General features: G+C 38.8%; 2 protein-coding genes and 1 long non-coding RNA gene across 7 annotated transcripts in view; 2 read left to right on the top strand and 1 right to left on the bottom strand.

Annotated features, from left to right (window-relative positions):
• Nucleotides 1–7,602, top strand: part of LOC118266600 (Ca(2+)/calmodulin-responsive adenylate cyclase) — an 80,717-nt gene extending 73,115 nt beyond the window's left edge. For all 4 annotated transcript variants that reach the window (XM_050703003.1, XM_050703002.1, XM_050703001.1 and 1 more), the window contains 7 exons: nucleotides 764–847; nucleotides 1,871–2,017; nucleotides 2,404–2,617; nucleotides 2,731–4,048; nucleotides 4,139–4,345; nucleotides 4,433–4,517; nucleotides 4,596–7,602. In XM_050703003.1, the coding sequence (XP_050558960.1) occupies nucleotides 764–847; nucleotides 1,871–2,017; nucleotides 2,404–2,617; nucleotides 2,731–4,048; nucleotides 4,139–4,345; nucleotides 4,433–4,517; nucleotides 4,596–5,018 (2,478 nt within the window). In that variant the 3' untranslated portion in view covers nucleotides 5,019–7,602. The remainder of the gene's footprint in view (nucleotides 1–763; nucleotides 848–1,870; nucleotides 2,018–2,403; nucleotides 2,618–2,730; nucleotides 4,049–4,138; nucleotides 4,346–4,432; nucleotides 4,518–4,595) is intronic.
• Nucleotides 1–22,924, bottom strand: part of LOC126912169 (uncharacterized) — a 242,111-nt gene that overhangs the window by 63,787 nt on the left and 155,400 nt on the right. The gene's annotated exons all lie outside the window — the stretch shown is intronic.
• The window catches only part of LOC118266729 (partitioning defective 3 homolog), a 61,460-nt gene continuing 48,508 nt past the window's right edge, over nucleotides 9,973–22,924 (top strand). The window contains exon 1 of one of the 2 annotated variants that reach the window (XM_050703006.1): nucleotides 9,973–10,571. In XM_050703006.1, coding sequence (XP_050558963.1) covers nucleotides 10,452–10,571 — 120 coding nt within the window. In that variant the 5' untranslated portion in view covers nucleotides 9,973–10,451. The remainder of the gene's footprint in view (nucleotides 10,572–22,924) is intronic. The other variant, XM_035580244.2, reaches the window with a different exon arrangement.

Here is a 22,924-nt window from a genome sequence, read left to right as displayed (position 1 = left end):
CGTTAGAGCATTTTCTTTGTACTAAATGTTTTATTATATTGATATTATTTTTTTCATACCTTTTTACTATTTATTTACTTTTTTTCGATGAATTAAAACAATAACATGAACCGAAGTCGTGTAACGATCGACATAGAATTATTTATAAATAATTTATTTCTTATTTTTATTTTTTGATTTTTGAAATAAAAATATATCTATGTCCTTTCTAAGGTTCTAAACTATATCTGTACCAAATTTGAACCAAATCCGTCAAATAGTTGCGGAGATTAATGGTATAAGCATAGAATGTTCGACGTGATTCTTTAATTTGACATAACTTTTTTATTTATGAACCGATTGACATGAAACAAACACTAAATGTAAATTTAAGCATCCCACAATATATTCGTGAAAACCGCATCCAACTCGGATCAGCCGTTCCTGAGATTAGCGCGCACAGCGAACAGAAAGACAAACAGACAAACAGACAAACAGACAAACAGACAAACAGACAAAAAAAAAGTTAATTACATTTTTGGGTTCGACATCGACATAACAATAACCCCTGCTATTTTTTTTATTTTTATTTTCAATGTACAGACAGCACTTTTCTACGATTTTATTATATGTATAGAAAAGAGATCCACACAAATGACAATAAGGAATATAGTTAGTTTGTAAGTAATGTAAACAGGGACTTAGTCCGCTGCATTAATTCCCCACATTAGTGGGCAGTTATGCCAATCATATTTGCGTTAAAACAATTTTCAATCAATTTCAGGCATCGAACAGGAGGATCCTCTTCAACCTGCTCCCAGCGCACGTGGCAACGCATTTCTTGGACAATCAGTTTAGAACGAACATGGTAAGTATTGGAGTGGTTTGACTACGAACTATATATGCATGAACTTAACAATGAGGAAGGTATTATCATCATTAAATGAGTCACAAGATGTTCACTGCTGAACATAATATGTAGGCCTTTCTCAAAGACTTCCAATAAAGCGAGGAAAGTATACTTACTGATAAATGGCCTATATTGGTTTTTAGCGATAAAGTGAAAATGCCAACCAATTCATTAGTACGCCCAAACGAGAGCACGTCTGCGCTCTGCGTGCGAATGAAAACGTATCAACAAACTCGCACTTAAGCCCCCTAAATTCCAATTCACTCATTCACTAATCACACACAAAAACTTGTAAGTTTCTGTGTTCATATTCATTCGCATCACATGACTTATGTGTAACACATAGCACGTATGAGGTCTAGTGACAACTACAGACTATTTCAAAAGGGGTAGGCATACAGACATGACTGAGTGTGTTTGGCATAACCAGTGTGTTTCCAACTAACACATAACTTTTGACACTTTATTCATTTATTTTTGAAGTTATATAGAAATCTTGCTTATATCAGTTTGTATTCTTTTAATCCAAAATATAAATAATCTAGAAATCGTTTAAATTTAGAATACAAAATCAGAGAAAAACTAATCATAACACTCTGGTTATGTTGTTTAATAGTAGACCTTAGCTAGACGTAGCTAGATACTAAATTGACTTGTTATTATGTTAACCTAAATTAGAGAAGATGGGCACTCTGTATATACATTGTCGATGAAAAGTAGACTGTAGCTAGATGGAAATAGAAATTATATTTGCGTGTGGTTGTCTCAATCCAAACCTTTAATAAACCACGTAAATAGAAATTAGACCGTAGCTAGATGTAAATAGACATTGAATTTGCGTGTGGTCGTGTCTCAAACAAAATCAAAGACCCATATTATACCCACGTTGTTAAAAAGTAGATCTTAGCTAAATGGGAATAGATGATAAATTCGCGTGTGGTTGTCACTGGGCCGGGTGCTGACTAGAGGCGCGGTGCGCAGGACTTGTACCACCAGTCGTACCAGCGCGTGGGGGTGGTGTTCGCGTCCATCACCAACTACCACGAGTTCTACATGGAGCTCGACGGGAACAACCAGGGCATGGAGTGTCTGCGGCTGCTCAACGAGATTATTGCTGATTTTGATGAGGTAAATATACCCTTATTCTACATCAGGGTTGGCCAACTTGATTAGACATAAGATCTACTGTTTACTAACGAAACCTGTGCGATTTACCACTTAGTATAGTCGTTAGTAATTACGTTGCGCAATATGGACTATTTATTTATATTTTTTGCCTTGCCACGATCGACTGGACTAATGGTCGGTTGGCCACCCCTGTTCTTCATATATTAAAAGTGCGTTTTGGATGTGGTAGTACCACAAAGTACAATAAAATTAGTACTGAGGATGCAGATGTGATATATCTAGTCTGAAACAGTAATTTGGTGTAGTATTTTGAAAAGGTCATGTGATCAACTTTAGAGTTTTGAGTGTTTATTAAACAGATAATAATAAAAATGTAAAAATTACAGCTCTTGGGTGAAGATCGTTTCGGTGCAATAGACAAGATCAAGACGGTTGGTTCTACGTACATGGCGGCAGTGGGTTTGATTCCCGACAGGAAGATGACGGACGAGCCGAGCACACGCAAGCACATGGCCACCCTCGTCGAGTTCGTGTTCGCCATGCGGGACAAACTGAAGGACATCAACGATAACTCATACAACAACTTCATGCTGCGAGTCGGTGAGTTATTGTAAAGTAGATTGTACTTAAACGCTGTCAGAATAAAGTCTAAAATACTGTGTAGTATTTAATATCTGACGAAGAACACTGAATGAAACATTTTTTCTTTCCAGGTATAAACGTTGGTCCCGTAGTAGCCGGTGTCATAGGAGCGCGGAAACCGCAGTACGATATCTGGGGTAACACCGTTAATGTAGCATCTCGCATGGATTCCACCGGCCTGCCCAATCACACGCAAGTCACCGAGGAGGTGTACCAAGTCCTGAAGGACATGCCGTACCAGTTCGTCTGCAGAGGCAAGGTCAAAGTAAAGGGCAAGGGAGAAATGACCACCTACTTCCTCACTGACAGAGCGCCAGCCAACGGTACCGTGCAGAGTACGTCGAATGGTCCCACGAATAACCCTCCAACTGCATACGGTGGTGTCGCTACCCCACTTGCCATGCTACAAAATTCTGCGAGAAGAGCGGCTGCACAACCATCAAGATTACCACCTCTGAGAGAATCCTCGGTTGCTGGAGAGAATGAACCGCTTCTGCCGCCTTCTAATGGGCATCAGAGTAATGGCAATAATAAAGGCAGCAAGGGTCGCAGGAACAAGGAGAACGGAGACAGTCCCCCACCTCCCCCACCGCACGGCACGGGCCACGTGGCGGGGCACGGCAGCGTGGGCCCGCGCTGGCCGCCGCCGCGCGCGCTGGTGGCGCCGTGGCCGCGGCCGGCGGAGACCCGGCCCGCGCCCCACAAGCGGCGCGGCCCGGCCCGCCTGCCGCGCCCGCGCTCCAGCGAGAGCCTGCCGCTGGCTCGCTCCCCGCGCGTGCACTCCTCCGCCGACGAGCTCAGCTCCCTCACTCGCTCGCCCAGCCTCAGCTCCTCCGACGAGAGCTACTCCCGCACCACCGACGCCTCGCCTTCACCCCCGCGCCCCTCTCAATGGATCCCCCCAACCAGACCCCAGCGCGCTAACCCGAGCCCCGCGTACGACTACCCACCCGTGCGCCCTAGCAAGCCCACCGTCAACCACATCAACGATATATATGCCAAACATAAAATAGCCAGGAAACCGTCTCTCGAAGATAAGTTCCTCGATGGAAGTGTCGACTTCCAAAAAGAAGAAGAAAAGTTGCAGAGAAGCATCATTAATATGATCCAAGCTTCTGCAAAGCGCGATGGTTGCTGTCAAACTGACAAGAAAGATGTGGTCACTCGACTGGGTCAGCGAGCAGATTCATTTTCGAGTTCAGGGAGCCGACCGACCAACTTGAAACATCTGAATCACGATGGACGGGAACCTTTTGCGAAGCGAAGTCCATCAGACGTGGCGTGCGTACCGCCTTTCGAACGGGAGATCCAACGACTGCTCGATGATAAAAATCTTATCAAAATAAACCCGCCCAAGTCAGAACGGAAGGAACTGAAATTGGAATTAAGGTAATACTTTTTCTAGTTACTACTGGTTGTTCTGAAACAGTTACAAGTGATGGCAAATTTACAAAATAATTTACACATTTTTAATTATAGGGGCGCGAATCCATCTCTGGAGCCGATGCGCAACTGCAACAACAACAACAACAGCAGCCCGCTGCACGCGGTGGGCCTGGCCGCCATCACGCAGGTGGTGCGCAACGAGGCCAGCAGCCCCGCCAGGCCGCAGGAGTTCCCCGGGGTGCTGCCCACCGACGTCGTCGTGGAACTGCCGTCACCCAACCACGAGCGACATAGACCCAGGTATGTTCAAATGGACCATTACTTATGAAGATTACATAACGATGTGCTGTGTTTAGCAGTTTCATTAAAATGTGGATTGCTTTGCAGCCCACCGTGCGAAAGGAAACCTGATCCCATTGCTATTCGGGAAAAGGAGAGAGAAAAAGAAGTTCAGGAGAGACTGCACCACCGAGTAAGTTGCTTGTAAAAGTTACTTTGAAACTTCTTGTTCTTTAACAATTTGATGCCCTAACTTCATTATAACTTGTAGGTGGCCGCTTCTCATCATAGAGAAATGGGTATATACGGGGAGAGTCAATCCGAGTGGAGCTCGTCGTGCTCGGAGGGCGAGGGCGACGGGGAGGGCGGGCAGCCCGAGAGTACTGGGTACACGACGGACGACCCCGCGCTGGAGAACGTGTCCATGCTGAACGAGGCCGGGCTCACGGACGCGGAGGCGGCACTGAGTGACGTCAACTCATGCTACTTCGACCGCGACGACGACGTGTCGTCCCGCGCCTCGTCCCGCCTGCTGGACTCGGAGGCGCTGGTGTCGCTGGAGTCGCTGAGCGCCATCTACGACTCGGACGAGCCGGCGCACCGGTACCTCGCGAACATTCGCACCGTCAGCGAGTCTATCACGAGAAATTTTGGACAGCCCGCGCACGTCACCGACGGCGAGAGTGACGTGTAGTGATACTGTGATATGTCGCGAGTTGTGATAACGTCCGATTTTGTTTAATCGACTGTGTTTCGTGTACATTTCGACTGTTTCTCTTGTGTACTGCCTTTGGTCAATTGTGATAACGAAAATCTCAAATTATTGAACTGTCATGACAGAGACTTCGACGTATTTGATTTGGGACATTTAACGGAGGAACAGTTTGGCTCTCTATTGCAAAGAAATAAATACTCAAAACGTTTTGTTCCCCGCTGTTTGTTTCCGTAGACGCGTTGCTCCGGCTCGTACAGACGGAGCGTATAGTTTTCGCGTATGCGGACATAATTGTTTTATCATAATTGCTGACGTGCCTGTACTTTGATGATTTTGTACTATGTAAATTGTGTCAATATGTACCTATTAATGTTACACTGTATGATATTCATGTACAGCTGAATGTGCCATGTGATGGCGTGATGCATCATCTGTAGGAGAATGCGATGATCTCTACAATTATAAGGTGCTCTGACTTAGAATTATTTATGGTTTGTCTTGTGATAACGGTATAGGAATTCGAATTTGAGCGACCAATCTCTGTTAATGTCAGTGTTCTAGAGTAAGGGCTGGTCCCTGTCCTGCGGAGACTTGTGAAGTGGTGTCAACTAACTATACGTAAGTACGTAAGATTAATGCATTTCAACCTATCTATAGAGTAAACATTGTTACCACAGCTGGATGATTATGCTTTGTAGTCTTCATTTATCTGCCGTATGTATCTCATATTGAATTCAAGTCTACGTAAACCAATACATGAATTAAAACTTCTATTTTCACAACCATTGTTAGAAGAAAACTAAATCCTTTTGGCATTTTCTTTCCGTAATCTAGTCACGTATGATTTTCTAAAGTTTGGTCGTAACTTCGTTAAAATATAGTGCCATTATCGGACCCTGTTTCTTGTATACTTTATTCACTTGAGTTCGATAACAAGGAGAGGTAATATCACGTAGTTCTTAACAACTTAACTGTCCAATGAGTCACATATGAGTCACGGAGAACTTTTGGAATAAGTTCAAGAGTCACAGGTGACTCATTTCTTTATACAACTTTGGCACATACTTTTGTTATGAGCGTGAAGTAATATTATAATTATAATTACGTGAACGTATCGCAAAAAACCTAACCTACATGATAACAAAATAAAATTTCGCAAATTTTTGTATCTTTGGTATCAGGTCAAAAAAGAATAGCCGATGGTCGTAGGGTAGTGGTAATTTGTATTGTATAGGGACAGTGAAGTTGTTAAGAAATCAGCCGTGACACTCTAAAGTACAACCAACATATAAACACCACTAGCGAATATTTGTTGTAGAATATTCTCTGTATTAATAAATATCAATTATTTTGTATTATTTAAATGTAATATAAGTTTGTGTCAATTTGATGTAATTATATTATTTTAGAATAAACTCTAATAGTTATTTGAATATATATTTCTCATCTGAGGTACACAGAATCTGATTGTAAGTATATAATATATATGGTGGTACATTATGCGTCGCAATTGCTGCATTATATGATTTAAAATGTACTTAATTTGGAAACCGATCCACAGAGTTATGTTCTGAACATTTTGGAGCAATTTGATTTTTTTGTATAAATATTTGAGGTATGTACTTACAGTTTATATTAAAATTTGTTCCCGGTTAGATTAGCTCGCGCTTCTAGTATTATAATTAACATCACAATTTTGAAATATAATTTTGGGCTGCTTTAACTGGTTGAGAGATGTTAATGTCTGAGACTTGTATATAGGACGAGCACGGTATAGTGCGTCAGTGAGATCTAGAGATTGTTAATCTTTGTAAATATTGTTAATCACCTGTCAAGTGCTATTCTACATACCTATACCTAAGTATACCACGCTGTGAAAATATATTATTTTTTGAAGGAATTCTCTTATTTGCTATTTTTATTCTCAGTATTTGAATTTAATGTTTTCTCATGTTGATGTATGTACACATAGTGCCAAACTATTTTTATGTGTATGCTTATACAGTATGAATTATTTGTTTGACACTTGTATAATGTTGTTTTTTTTATATAAATAAAACGTTACTATTTCTCGATATAAATGCAGACTAAATTTGACAAAATAGATCTGACTTATAGTAATACTTTGTAGGCGAGTAGTTGAAGAATATTTTGAATCTTTTTTGGATATACTCATTGATGAATTGCTGCATTTTTTTATTATGTGTAGTAATTCAATGTATCGAACAGTCACATTATAATTGATAAAAATTTAGAATACGAATACGAAAATGTCTTAGACTTGCTGAGTTATTCACATTAATGCTGTTTATAAAGAAAACTGTGTACCTGGCACGATGACTTTATGAGCACGAAATAAATCCTTTTTGTTTATAAAGCTTTAATGTGAATGCCAGCTTGGAGACCTGCCTGCATATTATTCTCATAGAAATTGTCAGTATCATTTGATTAGGGTACTTAAATTGCGCCTTATGTAGCAAGTGTATTGTGTATTTTATTTATTTAAATTCAATTACCTAAGCAATATTAATTACTTATTACAAATTAAAAGTGGTTTACATCATCGGATGTTGTTTCTTTTCCATATCCTTATGTGTAAGGAAATCATTATACCTTATTTAGATTGTGTTGTGAGATTGGAATGCAATGTTTATTCACATAATAGTACTTATTTGTCCCCAGTATCGTAACTTTTGATCACTAAGTTCTGTTCTAAATTAATAATAATATCACTTATTTTAATTTGGTAAATCTATGAGGCAACGGATTTTGGTTATAGTGGAAAGTTTAGTAATATTGGATCACCTCTTAAATATCAAATCATAAGTGAATATCCTACATTTACTTAGGTATTCTTTTGAAGAAAAGGAATCATGGTAGTTCCTAGTGACACGATATGAGTCACAATTACAAAAGAACAATAGTTAGTCCTATAGAAACCAAGGGTATACAGTAAAGTACTCATTGGATGAGTAAACTTGTTTGTTGAGCCACTTAATTTTGTTAATCATTCACGTGATTTCTGCACTAAAGTTCGGATTATTCATGGAATAGGTGGTACCTTTTTTTTCATCCAATTTATCTCGCCTCTCGCCGAGGCGAGAGGGAGAGAGAGACTTACTGACTAAAAACCATCCTACTCCTACTCCTGCTTTTCGAGCTGGAGCCATGGCAACCCGCTAGGTAGTCTGCAAACAGGTGGTACCTACGGGATATAATATTAATTATTAATTAAGGAGATACCTACGGTAAGTATTTCGTTTGTCAGACTTGGTAGGTAAGTTAATGAAATAAATCCTGAATAGTGGGTAGTTTTCCTTATCAGTGGCCTACTTTAGTAATTTTATTAATTTGTTTATTTAGATTTTTATTGCAATAGTGCAGTGTTTATAAATATCGGTAATCTATATATTAATACGTGATGCAAAAACTTTGGACCGCTTTTTACGAAAATTGCGCGGACGTAGGAGCATAAAATTTGGTACACTTATAGTTTATGTGTAGGAGAAGTGCAGGACGCTAATATTTTTCAAAAATAATGCTTATAAAGTACATTAAATCAATAAATAAAACATTACACACACATGCATAGTATCTGATCGTATTTGACAAAACGTCAAAATCGATAGACATTGCGATGATATTCTCACGTCTCATATGAAAAGAGTTTTATAAAAGAGTTTGTTTGAGTTTGAGTTAAATAAAAATTATCCTTGAACGTATGTTAAGTGGTATTGTAAATTAAATCGTATATGGTTGAATTTCGACCACTAGGCGACCACTAGTACAACGAAAAATGTGAGTTCATCTGTCAGTAGACTGTTAGATTTCGTTTATATTTAAAAAACTTAGCATGTCACATTGTAACAAATCAAAATAAAAACTCATATAAAATAACAATTTTTCGTGGAAAAGGAGTAAAATTATGAGTAGTTTGGTGTTGAATACTTATGTCACATAGTCACATAGGTTTGCGGGTCAGGTACAGGTGTGTCGGTTACGGCTCTCGTGTTCCGCATACTAACGCCCTTCGCCTTGAACTGTACCACGCGAGAACCATCAACGGATATTCTTACTGCACATATTCAAACTTGGAACTTTTAAATAATAGATGCTTCAGTGCTTGTTCTTTTTTTATCCATGAATAGGTTTAATAAGAGATGATAGGTATGATCCAGGTAGTATTTATTTGTGTAAAGTTCTCTCCATGAGTTAATCCTAGGTATTGTTAGAAATAATAACTAGCCATCAATAAGATAATGCTTTATTGTACGGATGCATTGATTCAACTGCATTCCTATGCAAAGCACAAACGACTCGGTAGAACATTATGTTTCTATTTGTGCGCGGAATAGTGATAACTTTATTAGGTACATGCTTTATTGTTCATCGGTTTTTTTATAAGAATGGAAACGATACTACCTCGTTACACAATTTGTTTGCGGTGTGGGTAGATGCATGTTATCTGTATAGGGGTTGACATGGCGATATTGATTACACAAAGGCGTTCTACCAGCCAGTAATTTACTGAAGTACTCGTGTTATGTGCTATAGGTGGGTACTTGTGTCTTGTTGATTGCATGACATCAACTCCAAGTTATGACTACTTTGATACCGACATTTGTACTGTGATTACATTGCGTGTGTGTGAGTGCTGTGACTACACTGTCCACAGCAAATACCAACGGCGGAGTAGTAAGTTGTAAAGAAACAAGTAGGCTGCTCGCTTGAGTAAGACGCCTGAGCGCTACCAGTTTTGAAGTTATCGCGAGTTCTCGCAACTAATGACTCAGTTAAGTAGTAATCAGGGACAGTTTCATTCAAAATAATGTGTAATAGCCGGTATGTGAGTGAAATACAAACCGGAGCGAGGCAGGTATGACGCGGCGCGCGGCGGGCCACCACCACAAGCGCACAGCTGCGGGCAGCGCGTCGCCGCCGATTGGCTGCGCGCGGGAACCGGTCGCCGCGTCCCGCCGCCCTGCCCCGCGCCGCTACAAACAACTTCAAATTCTTATTCATGTTCCTTGCCACGACCGTTGCTGCCGTTGAGAGCGCGCGCACTATGCGCCCGTACTTCGCGTAATCTTATCGATATGTGCTCGATGTTCAACGTGAATCTAGTGTTTTGATGTGTCAATTTAACATTAGATTAAGTGCACGGCGGAGCAGTGTGAGTGTGCAGCGAGACGCTCCGACTGCGCTATGAAAACACACGCACGACCTGGTGTTTTTGTTCTTTTTGTATCGCGAGTGCTTCGTGAGCGGCTTCGACGTAAAGTTACCTGTGCCATGTGCATCAGATAATGTTGTGCTCCTGTTAGTTTGACGACAAACTAATATGCTAGCTAGTGGATATTGCGACGGAGTGGCGTTGTGTTTTGGTGATTCATAGTGTCGTGCGGTGGTGACATGAAGGTGACAGTGTGCTTCGGGTCGGTGCGGGTGCTGGTCCCGTGCGGCGCTGGCGACCTGCTGGTCAGAGACCTCGTGCGGGAGGCCACGCACCGCTATAAGAAAGCTACTGGACAGGTCAGTCTACACATCAATTCTTACTGCGGGTACTTTACGCGGGGTTTCTACTGTTTTTATTGGTTACATCGAGTTTGTTTACCCACTGAATTACTCATACTAGACTGGTTAGTCTACAGTTGATATAGGTAGGTACCAACCTACTTAGTGGGTACCATATAAACACCTAATTAATAGCTAATCCATTACGGTAAGTAGGTAGGTACTACCTACTTGTGACCTCTGATGAAGGATAATGACTTTGAATTCAAATATAGGTGGCATCTAAGTTAGTACACCTAGGCAACAAAGTTTCAATTAATTGTGACACTAAAATCATACAGCTATATTATCTAAAGGTACCGCCACACGAGCACCGGTACAATTCAGTGAATCATCTGTATTTATTAACCGCGCGGAGAATTGAGAATCGAACCTGTGCTTAGCGAAGAAATATTCGCTCTTTAGTTCTATGTAACTGCACCTATCTCCATAGTTTAGTGGTTTAGTATAGTACAGGAGATATCCCTATCCCTACTTCTTGTAGGGTCATCATTGTCATTATCAAAAAGACGACAAATATATCTATCCCAAAACTTATCTAATAAAGCTTACATTGCCATAATAATCATAGAGCCTATAGCTAAGTTATTTTATTATCTGGCATAAAGGTTGTGAATCTTGAGGTGCAGGACAGCAGGGCTTTGCCTCCTAAGTTCTCTCGCATTTGCATTATCTCGTAAATGTTAGGTTTCAAGTATCAAAACTATAATTCAAGCATAATGGAATCTGTCAGTTGGAACCAGTTACCGTGCTCCCGGCCCTGCCCAGTCCACCACCATTACCTTTAACCGACTTACCTGGTATTTCACGATTACGATTATATCGATATTGTCTACAAAGCTCGGTCTAGAATGCTGAGATAGGTTGTGTTGCAAGCACCTCTTGTTTTTGCACTAATGATCATTTGGTTATGTGGAATGCGGTGGGAGCAAGAACCGCTTTCGCGACAATGTGTCCATACTAAGTGCAGCACTAGTCCCTCTATTGCTCTATTGCCACTGGTTCTTGTCAAACTAGACCCGAACCACGTTCGAATTTCACAATTTAGACGCTACATTCGACACTTCATTATATTTATGGACAGACCTTCACTGGAAGTTGATCTCGTAATTGGATGAAGGTTGTTGCTATTCGAGTCTACAAAAATGTTTATGAGCTCCATATTTTGCTGTATGACTATCCTTGTGAAGTTACAAGTTACGCAAGTCGGTAGGAGGTAGGACAGGTGTACTCTTAGCCCCAGTTCTCCAATTAGCATTAGACATTCACCTGCAGGTGCCCTGCACAGCGCACAGCCTACATGCGTTCCTAAGTTCAGTCCTCGTAGGAAGCGGCTGACCTTGCGAGCTACTTACTCCGTCATATTACAAACATATTGTTGGTAAACTACATGCTTGGTATGTGAAACTGTTTTAATATTTAGTTTCCTTTTGGAATACTTCACAAAACACAAAACTTCCTGACAATGCCGCATCCACGTCCCGGATTACGATTGTATTACAACAACCTTATAATCGGATTAAATAGTTTGAAAGTTAATTTCAGGATATACGTTTTTTATTTTCAATTCCTGGAAAGCAGTTGTTAGGAATTTACTCGTTCGGCATTGTCCGCTACTTAGACAGAAATCGCATCATTTCTGTTTCGAGTTACAATTCTTTATTATATTCATTTATCAATCCTCATTGCATTTAATATAATGTCATTTGTGGGTGTGTAGGTAACATAGTTAGGTAGTTTTGGCAAACGTTTACATTTCTGCATGATTGGTGTTCGACGATTACTCAACGCGAAAGGTCGCGAGCGTAGTTAACGACCGGCAAACCATACTTTTGCTGCTCGACTGGTGAAACGATATGATACCAAGACACGCGCCGGTTTCTAATATTACTGGAAATGCCATATAAATAAAGCGATCGTACAACTTGTACCGTTCCTTTTGTTGATTGAGATGAGCTTCGTTACTCCCACGGCCCGAGTCATCCATGAAAGGCGAATTTGGAGCAACGTTTAATTATTCATTCGTTTTTAAAATGACGCAGACGCGCAAAGTTTGCTAAATTCCCTAGACAGTTTCAAGGATTGGGTAAATAAACATTAGAATGTTCACCACAAACACAATAAGGCGAGACGTGGACGGTGGACGTCAATAACCTCTAATACCAGTTGACCTTTTAAGGCACGTTTGCCGCCTTTATTACATAACAAAAAACTGAAATGTTATTACTGCAAGTCTATTGTCCCGTCACGTACTATTTTACCTTGGGATGTAATAAATTTTCAGTTTGTTAAAACAGTCGAAACTCTCGAAATTATTCGATGGTGAAACAATGGGACCGTTGTCGCGGCGAGCCGGCCGGAGCGCCAGGCATGCTCGAGGAACGGGCGCCTTGAGAACTCGAAACACCTATTGTACGGTGCTGTATGATGTGCCACGCTCACTACAGACTACAGATCTCGTCCAACGACCGGTTCTCAGAAAAATGACGAGACATTCCTTTGAGATACGTCTGTCTCGTAAACTAATTCATGGTTTTATATCGGACTGATAGTCCTTGCGGACGCAGTTTTATTAGGTTTTGACAGATAAACGGGCGTTGACAAGTGTCACTGGAAAAGTATGGCGAAGTCGGTGGTCGTCAGCGCATCGTAAATCTTTTGGAATAACAATGAGCACTATTGTGCGATTCTCAAAAATGGGTTTCCTCTACTTTGGAGTGTTTGTTTTTGCATATTTCTGAAGCCAACTTTTTTTACAAACAAAGAAGGAACTGTCTGCCTTAACTGTCTCTAGTAGATTATATCCGATTTCTAATATTTATTTGCGTGTTAAAACTAAGACTATCATTGTATATATTTGATCGTGGAAAAAATAACAAAAACCGTTTCTCAAGCGGCCATATGTCGGGCTTCCCGTCAAGTGGATATCGTGAAGGGTCTTTGTCCGAACCACGATTTTTTCTTCGATTCCCACTTAATGGTTTGCACATGTTGCTTTACTGATCCATATAAAGTGCTAACACATTTGCAGATTTACAACACTCGAATGTTAATGTTAATACTCAAAAAACGCCTGCGATATGGTGCTCCATTTAAAACCAATTAAGAGTTGACTCCACGAGTAAAGTGATAAGCAAAGGCGGAGGTCATTGTATTAACTCCCAATCTTTTAAATGAGTTAATTTTAATCTTATCAAGCGTTTAACGCAATTAGGTAAGTAGGCCGAGTAAATACTGAAGTAAATAGCAAACAGAAGCACTTGAAAAAGACATGAAACGTGACTGTTGTGCCCTATACAAGACTACAAGAGCTCCTACAAGACTTGATTTATAATAAGAAGAAATGTATTTGAGAGTAATTTATATCCACAATTAGAAGATCACTACACAGTTCACCAACGTTTAAATAGATATCAACATTGTAATCATTTTTTGAATAAACTGTACAATACTTTCGAAGAAGTCCAATAGAAACCTCAATAACTTTTACTATGGATTACGTGGTGGTTATAAAAGACGCATGGAAGCTATCATGTAAACTAGAGCTACAATACTCAGAATATGAAGTGGCACAATCATTACGATGCTTTCTCTCACATTCACATAAGGAAATTTGATGATGGACCGCGGCAATCCACGAGATAGTGGCTACTCCATCGATACATCTTTGGTAACTAACTATGCTATTAAGGCATATACAGACAAGAGGATTTTGTTCAATTGGCTTGACTAAACTGCAGCGCAGCATAGGGAATTAGGGACGTTATTGGTCGTCCTTTCTCTACGTGGCTTATTTGATATGGTTAGTGTTTCTGGATTTTTTATTAATAATGTACAATTTAGTAAGATGCGGTTGAAACAAGATTTCGGTGTATCTTTTTCAAAATCTTGAATTAATTTTTCAAAGTCAAAGTCAAAGCCGACGCATTTATTTCAATTAATCCATAATAAGGCACTTTTGAAACGTCAAATTGAATTGTCCGTCAGTCTGTCTGTCACTGAAGCTAGGTGCTCATTCCAAAGTGTAGCTTCGAAAGGAGATTTTAAACATCTTCTTGTTCTTAGCCGGACATCTCATTTGCACTAGCCCTTATTGAACCATGAACCAATCATAGAGTAGTCGACCTCGATGCTAGTGTAGCGGATGCTATACCTTTTATGATGAAACATTTAACATAGAACCTCGGAGGACAAACCTCCTTAGATGATCATTCGCCGTATTGAATTGAAATTATTGTCCTACAAAGCATAAATGCGTAAGTGGCTACACTTTGAGGAAGTTTTGTGAAATAATTACTCGTTGATTGTATATAGGCCTTAGTAATAATTGTCTTTTTGTACAGTTCCATTGGATTTTCCTAACCCAACAACTGATTGGAATTTGAATTATTGATTTTTTTTAAACTTTGCCCCACATTAGGATACATTAGGATTTATACGTAGTTATTAGTTAGTAGAAAGTTCTGCACGTCATTCGGTACAACGTTGTAATTAGCATTTTGGTTACATTCATTTCATTCTTATCAATAGTTTTGAATATAAATAGACTCACTATTAACTATTTGAATAACGTTTTTCTTCTGTAAATTCTTCTTACAAAATGGCATTTAGGAAATGTAAAGAGTTATGAGAATGAGTAAGTTGGATACTCGGAAACTATTGACTGCAGTTCTCCTAAGCGATACCACTGCTACACTTGTCAAACAACAATTGAAACGGCTCAACCATTCCCGGTATTCAGAACAATGATTTTTGATGTAACGATGAAAGTTATGATCAGGATTTGTCCATAATGGCAGAGCGCGGAGCTGCGTGGGCGCAGACTGGCTGGACTGACTCACGCGCACGTGCACCGCGGCCATGTCATGTCCCATGTCCAATTATGCGACAAATAGCTACTTTGCATTACCACCAGCATTCCTGACGCTGTGAAACTTGATCTTTGTTCAGCTAGCCACCCTGACAGTTTGAGATGAGCCTTTTGTTTAACATTTGACTTATGTTACTTAGAATTTTCATGAGATGCTACACCAAAGTCCTTTTGTTCTCATCTTGGATTGATATTACAGAGACGTGGCTCACATTTCGAATTGTTCTGAGAAGTTCTTAAGATGGCAACATGATTGGTAGGTACTTTGGGGATTTGATTCAGGAATTCGCATCAGTTTCTATCGGCAAGCTAATTTAATAACAATTTGTTAGCACGTTCTATGATTATTAAGTCCGTAAATCCGTTAGCTATTTCCTCCTATTATTCCTGGTATTAATTTAAATTAATATAATAGCTAGGAAACTATTTATAGTTGTGGCTAAGTTTAGAATACTTCTGCGAGACAACGTGGGACTACATTAGAGACAATGAATGAATAGAGGCATAAAAATAAAGAAAAAAAAATGTTCTATATCTTACAGTTTTATGTGATATCAAGTGCATTATGCTATTGTTAGAGTAAATTAGATTTTTTCTTATTCTTCTTCTGCACTTTGTACTAATGACCCATTTCGAGGGACGAAAGGTATCGGCAAAGTTTGCAGTGGAACACTTTTACTCAAAATCCTGTGGCAAACTCGCCATCCACAGGGACGTTTTCCCTTTAGGTCGCTCGCACTCGTGCATGCGAATATCGCCTAATGATGGTCGACCGCCAACTTTGTCTATCACCAAACTCTGACCTTTATCTAAGAAGACCTTAAACATTGTTTAACAGCAAACCCATTAATTAGTGACGTTTAAAGGTTTAACCTAAATTAATCAAACAAGTTCAATGTTGTACGATGTTAGTTACATGTATTGTAACCGAGGAACAATTGGTATTACGATGGTCGCCTTAACTTGTTAAAGGCTGCGTATGAGTCACTTTTGACGCACTTCGGTACAAACTACTGCAGAATACGTATTTGATGGACGTATGTATGTATATTGTAGTATGTTATTTCACACGTATATGATAAATCGTTACGTTTGTATGTTTTGGGGTCAAAAAGCCGTTTATGTAATAATTAGAAGTCTTCATTGATATTTTTGCGGTACGCAGTTCTGGGATTTGATTTACTATATTGTCAAATGTAGTGGTATTTTTAAATTGAATAATTTATTTGACATTTTGGCTATAGTTTAAATAATATTGCGATTTAAATTAGGTTACCGAACTGCAGAAACTAAAACATCATCTCGCCTTAACCTTAAAATGGAGTTAAAACTCATCTATTAAATTTTAAACCTCGTTTAAATTCTGAATCTCCTTAACATTAACATTCCTGCTACTAAATATACTACAGTTACAGATATTCCATACTTACTGGCTACCCGCCACTTGTAACTTGTAAACTGAACGTATAAATAAACAAGATCAAACATACTTAGCCACTTGAGATGTCCAATATTGCTGCTTCTAAAATGGGCAGCTACTGAACCATTTGAGCTGAAGCTTCTTGTTCTTATTGTAAGCACCATCTATTTTCTGACATCCCCTTAAGCTTGTTCAATATTGTGTTAGGTAAAGTTACAATCTTTTATGCCATTTCTGGCCTTTTTTTAAGGTGATCATCCATTCACTTCTCCCGCCTTGCGCGAGGCAAGAGCCGGGTCAGACTCATACTGACTAAAAACCATCCCGTTTTACTTCTGCTTTTCGCCCCGGAGCCCCGGTAAGTCCGCACCTCCGGCGTTAGGTAGTCCGCAGCTCCGGACCATTTGTATCTGGAGTTGAGATTTCGAGCTCATTTTTGTCTTGATTAAGTGGTGTAAAAGTGGCTACTTGGAAGACTAGATTTCGGGTAAAATTATATAATTGACGAATGTTTTTAATTTTTAGTAAGCGCTCGTAGTCTAGGTATACATAAATTTGTGCCCACATTTTTTGCAATAGGCATCGCAACCTTGATATCATACCTATAAAAAAAACCAAACAGTATTATCGTAACGGTTATTAAACACGCAATGATAATTTTAATTAAAAACATTCGTCACTACTACGTCGCTTAGTTTTTTATAAGAAAGTATTTACATTACATTATGCAAAAGATAAAGAGTAAAGTGACAAACATAAATAGGTGAGTAAAATTACCTCAGAGCGTCTAAAGCAAAACTACACGTTTATGACGTTCGGAACTCTGATTGGCCAGCTGCAATTAACCGACCAATCAGAGCGCCGAACGTACTCTCGTTTCGATTACTTTAAACGTAAGGTAAACTCATATTAAGGTTACCGATTGGCCAGCACCAATTAACCAACCAATCAAAAGGCGCGGAAACGTTTCAATATTTTCAATCTCGTTAAAGTAAAAAAAAAACTCGCACTACGCCCTCTGTAACGTTATCGAGATGCAATCTATAAGTTGGTTGCGTCATATCAACGCACATGTAGCTGTCGTTTGTAAATAATGGAGATAAATATTATGTACCTACTATTGTTTTATTTATATAATTTATATAACAACTACTAGTAAATACTGATTGTGGACTCGTGTGAGATTTGGGTACTTATGTGTTTTTAATAGTTCGAATGTCAAGATCACAATATAAATACGTATAGACCTTTTGAACCGATGACTATTAATAGTTAGTTATAGTTAATCAAATTTGGAAGCCACTTGGCTTCATCATTCACAGTACTAAGAATTATGACTACATAGGTACATATAACGTCAGGAGCTGCGGACTACCTAGTGGGTTTACCGGGGCTCCGGCACGAAAAGCAGGAGTAGAAACGGGGTGGTTTTTAGTCAGGAAGAGTCTGACACTCCCTCCCGCCTCACCCAAGGTGGGAGAAGTGATAAGATCATTTTCCACCTCAATAAAATAAAAATAAGGTCTTGCTTAACCAAAGTAAAGGAAACACTGTAGGTTACATTACATACATTTATTTAAAGCCTTTAAAGCCCTTTTTAAGGCTCCATGTTAAACAATCGATTACGAATTACAATTCCACATTAACAAATATTCGCACAATCTTCCGTATGTAAAGAACATCAATTGTTTTTATAATGCTCGCAAACTACTCTTGGTTTCAACAAAATACGATAATAGAAGATTTATCTCAGCTACACGCTACAATCGTGGTAAATGATCTCATATAAAGATGATTTTAACAATGGCTAGTAGTCAGAATATTTGTTCAAAATTCATCATTGTTTCGTGGAAAAATTACCTACTTATTTAGGTACGTTAGTACTAAAAAACTAGTATTTCACTGGTCACTTTTCAAGGCCAGTTTATTGCTACTGAACAGTGAGCAGATTTGTACACTTACCGCCGTACTTAGAGTCATTTAGGACTTGTTTCACAATGTCTGGATGGCCGCTATGTATCAGATAATTTTGAATTAAGAACGTAATTTGTATGCACTATCTGTCACGAAAGTTTATCGGTAACTTATATGAAGGTGGTGAAGCAGACCCCTGAAGATTTTAACCCAGTCCTTAGTAATTGTTTTCGGAACAAAGTCGTTACAAAGGGATAGTTTAAGTAAACCTTAAAAGTCTCTGAGTACGGCAGATAGTACTTAAACTTGTTATTCTAGGAATAAGAGCTAAATATCTTTGTTGACAGTTTAGTGTGGCATTTATGTAAAATAGGTAAATGTTCTTCTGTTTGTGCCCAGTCAAGTCTCACGAATTTGGGTCAATCCACGTCTTTTTGTTTTAGCTACTACATAATAGATTTAAACTTCAAAGTGACTTTGTAGTGCGGAAGCTACAATAATTCGAAGTGACAGGTGACCAATTAATTCCATGACTCCTTTTAAACTTTATATTTGAAGTCAAAATTCAAAGTAAAAAAATCAAAGCTTTCTTTCCATTCCGTTGATCGATAATATCGAATCCTTAACTAGACGTTTCCTCTTCATACTCCAGTGGATGCGTTAAAAAAGTAAGAACATGCAGAATTCAGAGGAAGTGATGCAATTTTAGCATCCGTTGCTGATTCCATACGAAAACTGGTTTTAACTGCATGAGAAATTATAACCACAGGGTAACCACTAAGTGTAGAAGGTACCTTCTTACTTATACTATGTAAAATGAATCGTTACGTGCAATCTGCCACTTGTCGCAAACAGCTTTAATTTATCTGTGTTGTGTTATAATCTGTGGTTTAAGTAATAAAGATGGCGGACCCTCGTACACCATAAATAGACGGTGTATCTATTTACCTGTTTGTTTCCTCTCAGGTAAAGCCATAAACCAGCCCTTACGATCTTTAATGGAGTTTTTACAGTGTAGTTCTTTTATTTTTCTTTGACAAAAAGTACTTACGCGTTTTTGTTGCTACCCAAATCTATCTGATCTCGAGATTAGAATGGATGCCAGCCAGTATCGTGATGGATAATTCGATTAAATTACTAGTCATTAGTGTTTGAGTCCACGGTAACACGGCACGATTTGTCGGACACGATTCTCGAACGTGAACCTGTAATGCTATCCAAAGAAACAATGCATTTGTGTTCGCAAATAAATTAAGTTTAATTTGATACGCGGATGGAACGGTAGTTCTGAATCCCGTTTACTCTTGATAATGTTTTATTGCAGGTTGTGTGAAATATCATTAAAATGTTATAGCTATTGTTGTTAGTTTGATAATGTTACAATACAATATTGAAACGTGTTGTAAAATATTGATTTTCTAAGTTCTACAAAAATGTATAGCTACTTTTCTATTTATTTTTGTCACCGTCTGCCCAACTGCCCACTCTGTCTCGAAATGTTTACGTCAATGGACACTTTACAAATAAGGATGTATGGAGAATGTCTTTCGCCTAGAGTCTGTTTTTATTCGGCGTGGTAATTACAAGAGGGGCGACTCGGCCGGCCCAGTCGCCGAGGAATGTTACCTGCTGTCCTATTCCAATTTATGGTGCACCACTATTGCCCTTACTGTCTACAATGATACAGGGATATTTTTATACGAAGTCGAACTATTAGATGTTTTTGTGTTTGTAAGAAGTATCTAAGGGCGAGGATGCGCTGCACGAGTACAATGTAAACTTGTTGTAAAAAAGGGTCTTTATTTCTTTACGTTGTCAGTGTCACAGTTTTGAAATAAGCTGTTTTAGTTATTATTTTTCATACGTTATCAATCAAGACAGAATATATAATGTACAGAACAGCAATTGAATTATTAAGTTTGATATAAAGAATTCACATTTGTGGCGAGAAACTGATCAATATCTACGATTAAAGAAATATTTTTCCATTCACAAAACCAATACTGAACGTGGAGCGATTTTAATACTTCCATTTATAGAAGTTCCATTTTTTGCACGGCAACATCAATCAGTGGTTATTTGATAGATCTAGCCAAGTGGGCGTGGTGCGCGAATGCCTGCGCGCATATCCTACGCTTAATCTGCGCGTGGGCAGCGTAACTTCACAAATTATCAAGTACGAGCGAATATTTCGACATTATTTATACATGCTGAATGGCAGCTTCATGATAATTGCAAGTCTTTAGCTGAGCTAGGGTCTGTTAGATGGAGTTTAGCTTTAGTTTTAGTTATTGTTATTTTTCTTTGTCCAAGCTTTCTTTCATTGTGTTACTGGGACAAACCAAGAAAGGACAAAAATACGAGCTGTTGTCTTGCGTATTGTTATAGGTAGATAAATATTTCATTATCATTTTTGCTAACAGTTTTACTAAGGTGTTAAAATAAAACTTTTTATAATGTAAACTGTCACTCGCGTTGTTAAGAATACCTACCTACCTAATATAATTCTTTCAACATAGTATCTTTGAACCTTAGTCAACGGTTAACACGATCGCAACACAATGTCCATGTATTTATAAAATATGGAAGTTAAATATTACAATTCTCAAAGTGCGTCAGTTTCCTTCCCTATAAAATGACGTCAGAGTTTAATGCTTTGATTCATAGCATAGTTTGTTAACCGTTTACATAGCTGGTAACTAGATTTTGTACACAAAACTGTTTACCTATTGGGAAATTCTTGTAGCGTTTTGTGTATAAACAACTAAACATGGGATTCTTTCTATGTAGACGTCGTGGTTGAGATTCCCTGTAACTGTAGTGCATGTATTTCGATTTCTATCATGATCAAATGTTGTTTGCCTTGCAATAATATTTCAATGATTGTGCAATTTGTTTAATACTAGAAATACTGCATAGTATGTGTACCTGATCTGTTCTCTTTGTATGAGTTGGCTTTACGTTTAAAGTAATCGAAACGAGAGCGCATTCGGCGCTCTGATTGGCCGGTTCGAATAAACCAACCAATCGGAACAAACCCATACCTACTATGGGTGCTTTGGGGTTTGTAAGTTCACAAACTATTAGTTTAGTTCTTTATTTCAATATTGTTAAGTGCTATTATTATTTTGTCTAAACAATGAATGAAAGTAGGAGAGATATCCTTTTACTATTAACTCGTATTTAAATACACCACACATTTAGAATGAGGAAACATTCCTGTTCTGTCTGTATTAATACTATACTAGGTACTAGTTAGATACATTTGTAGTTTTGTAGTAACTGTAGCCCGCCACGTCCACTGACCGCTTTGTTTAACACCAGTTAATGTTGGTTACAATAATATTCGCTCGTTTATTTAGTGGAACAAAAGCACAGGTACTTGGGAACAATGTGAAACAGTATGAGTATTTGTGCCCGAGCTATTGTCCTGTTAGCCTACGCATTCGTTGCGTGTCGCTTGCGTTTCCGCGACTCGCGACTCCGTGCCCTGTTGACGCCATTTTATATTGAATTATTAATTAAGTTGTGGTCGAATTTAAGTGGATTGGGGTAGTTTGTGTTTTAGTGGGATTGCTGATGCATATCGAATGTATGGATAGCCTTAGGCGGGCTAACGTTTGGACAAGAATGCTTGCGTTGTGTTTCATTGTGTGAGTGAGGTCACCGGACGCCCAATCCCCGATTTCCCAACAACCTTTAAATTCCTAACCCCCAAAAGGCCGGCAACGCACTTGTAATGCCTCTCGTGTTTCAAGTGTCCATGGGCTGCGGCAATTGCTTACCATCAGGTGATCCGTCTGCTCGTTTACCACCTTATCCTATACAACTTAATTCGTAGCTTACGACAGTTGATGAAAATGTTTAATTAATTTTTAATATTAGGTTCTTATTTATGTATTACCGTTATTCCAAAACTGTCATCATTTCCAATTTAGGATATCATTTCTGACTACCCCACCACAACCTTTGAATTTAACTGTACCTATTTGTTTATTGTTGTCATATAGGTGTGCTTAGTACATACCTATAATAAACATACCTATTTATTGTTTGTTAAATCGTATTATACATAAATAGAAGGTAATAGCAGGTACAGAATATCCA

The sequence above is a fragment of the Spodoptera frugiperda genome, chromosome 23 (genome assembly GCF_023101765.2).
Source record: "Spodoptera frugiperda isolate SF20-4 chromosome 23, AGI-APGP_CSIRO_Sfru_2.0, whole genome shotgun sequence".
NCBI classification, from domain to species: domain Eukaryota; kingdom Metazoa; phylum Arthropoda; class Insecta; order Lepidoptera; family Noctuidae; genus Spodoptera; species Spodoptera frugiperda.
Note: the sequence above shows the minus strand (reverse complement) of the source record. Positions and strands in the feature narration are given on the sequence as shown.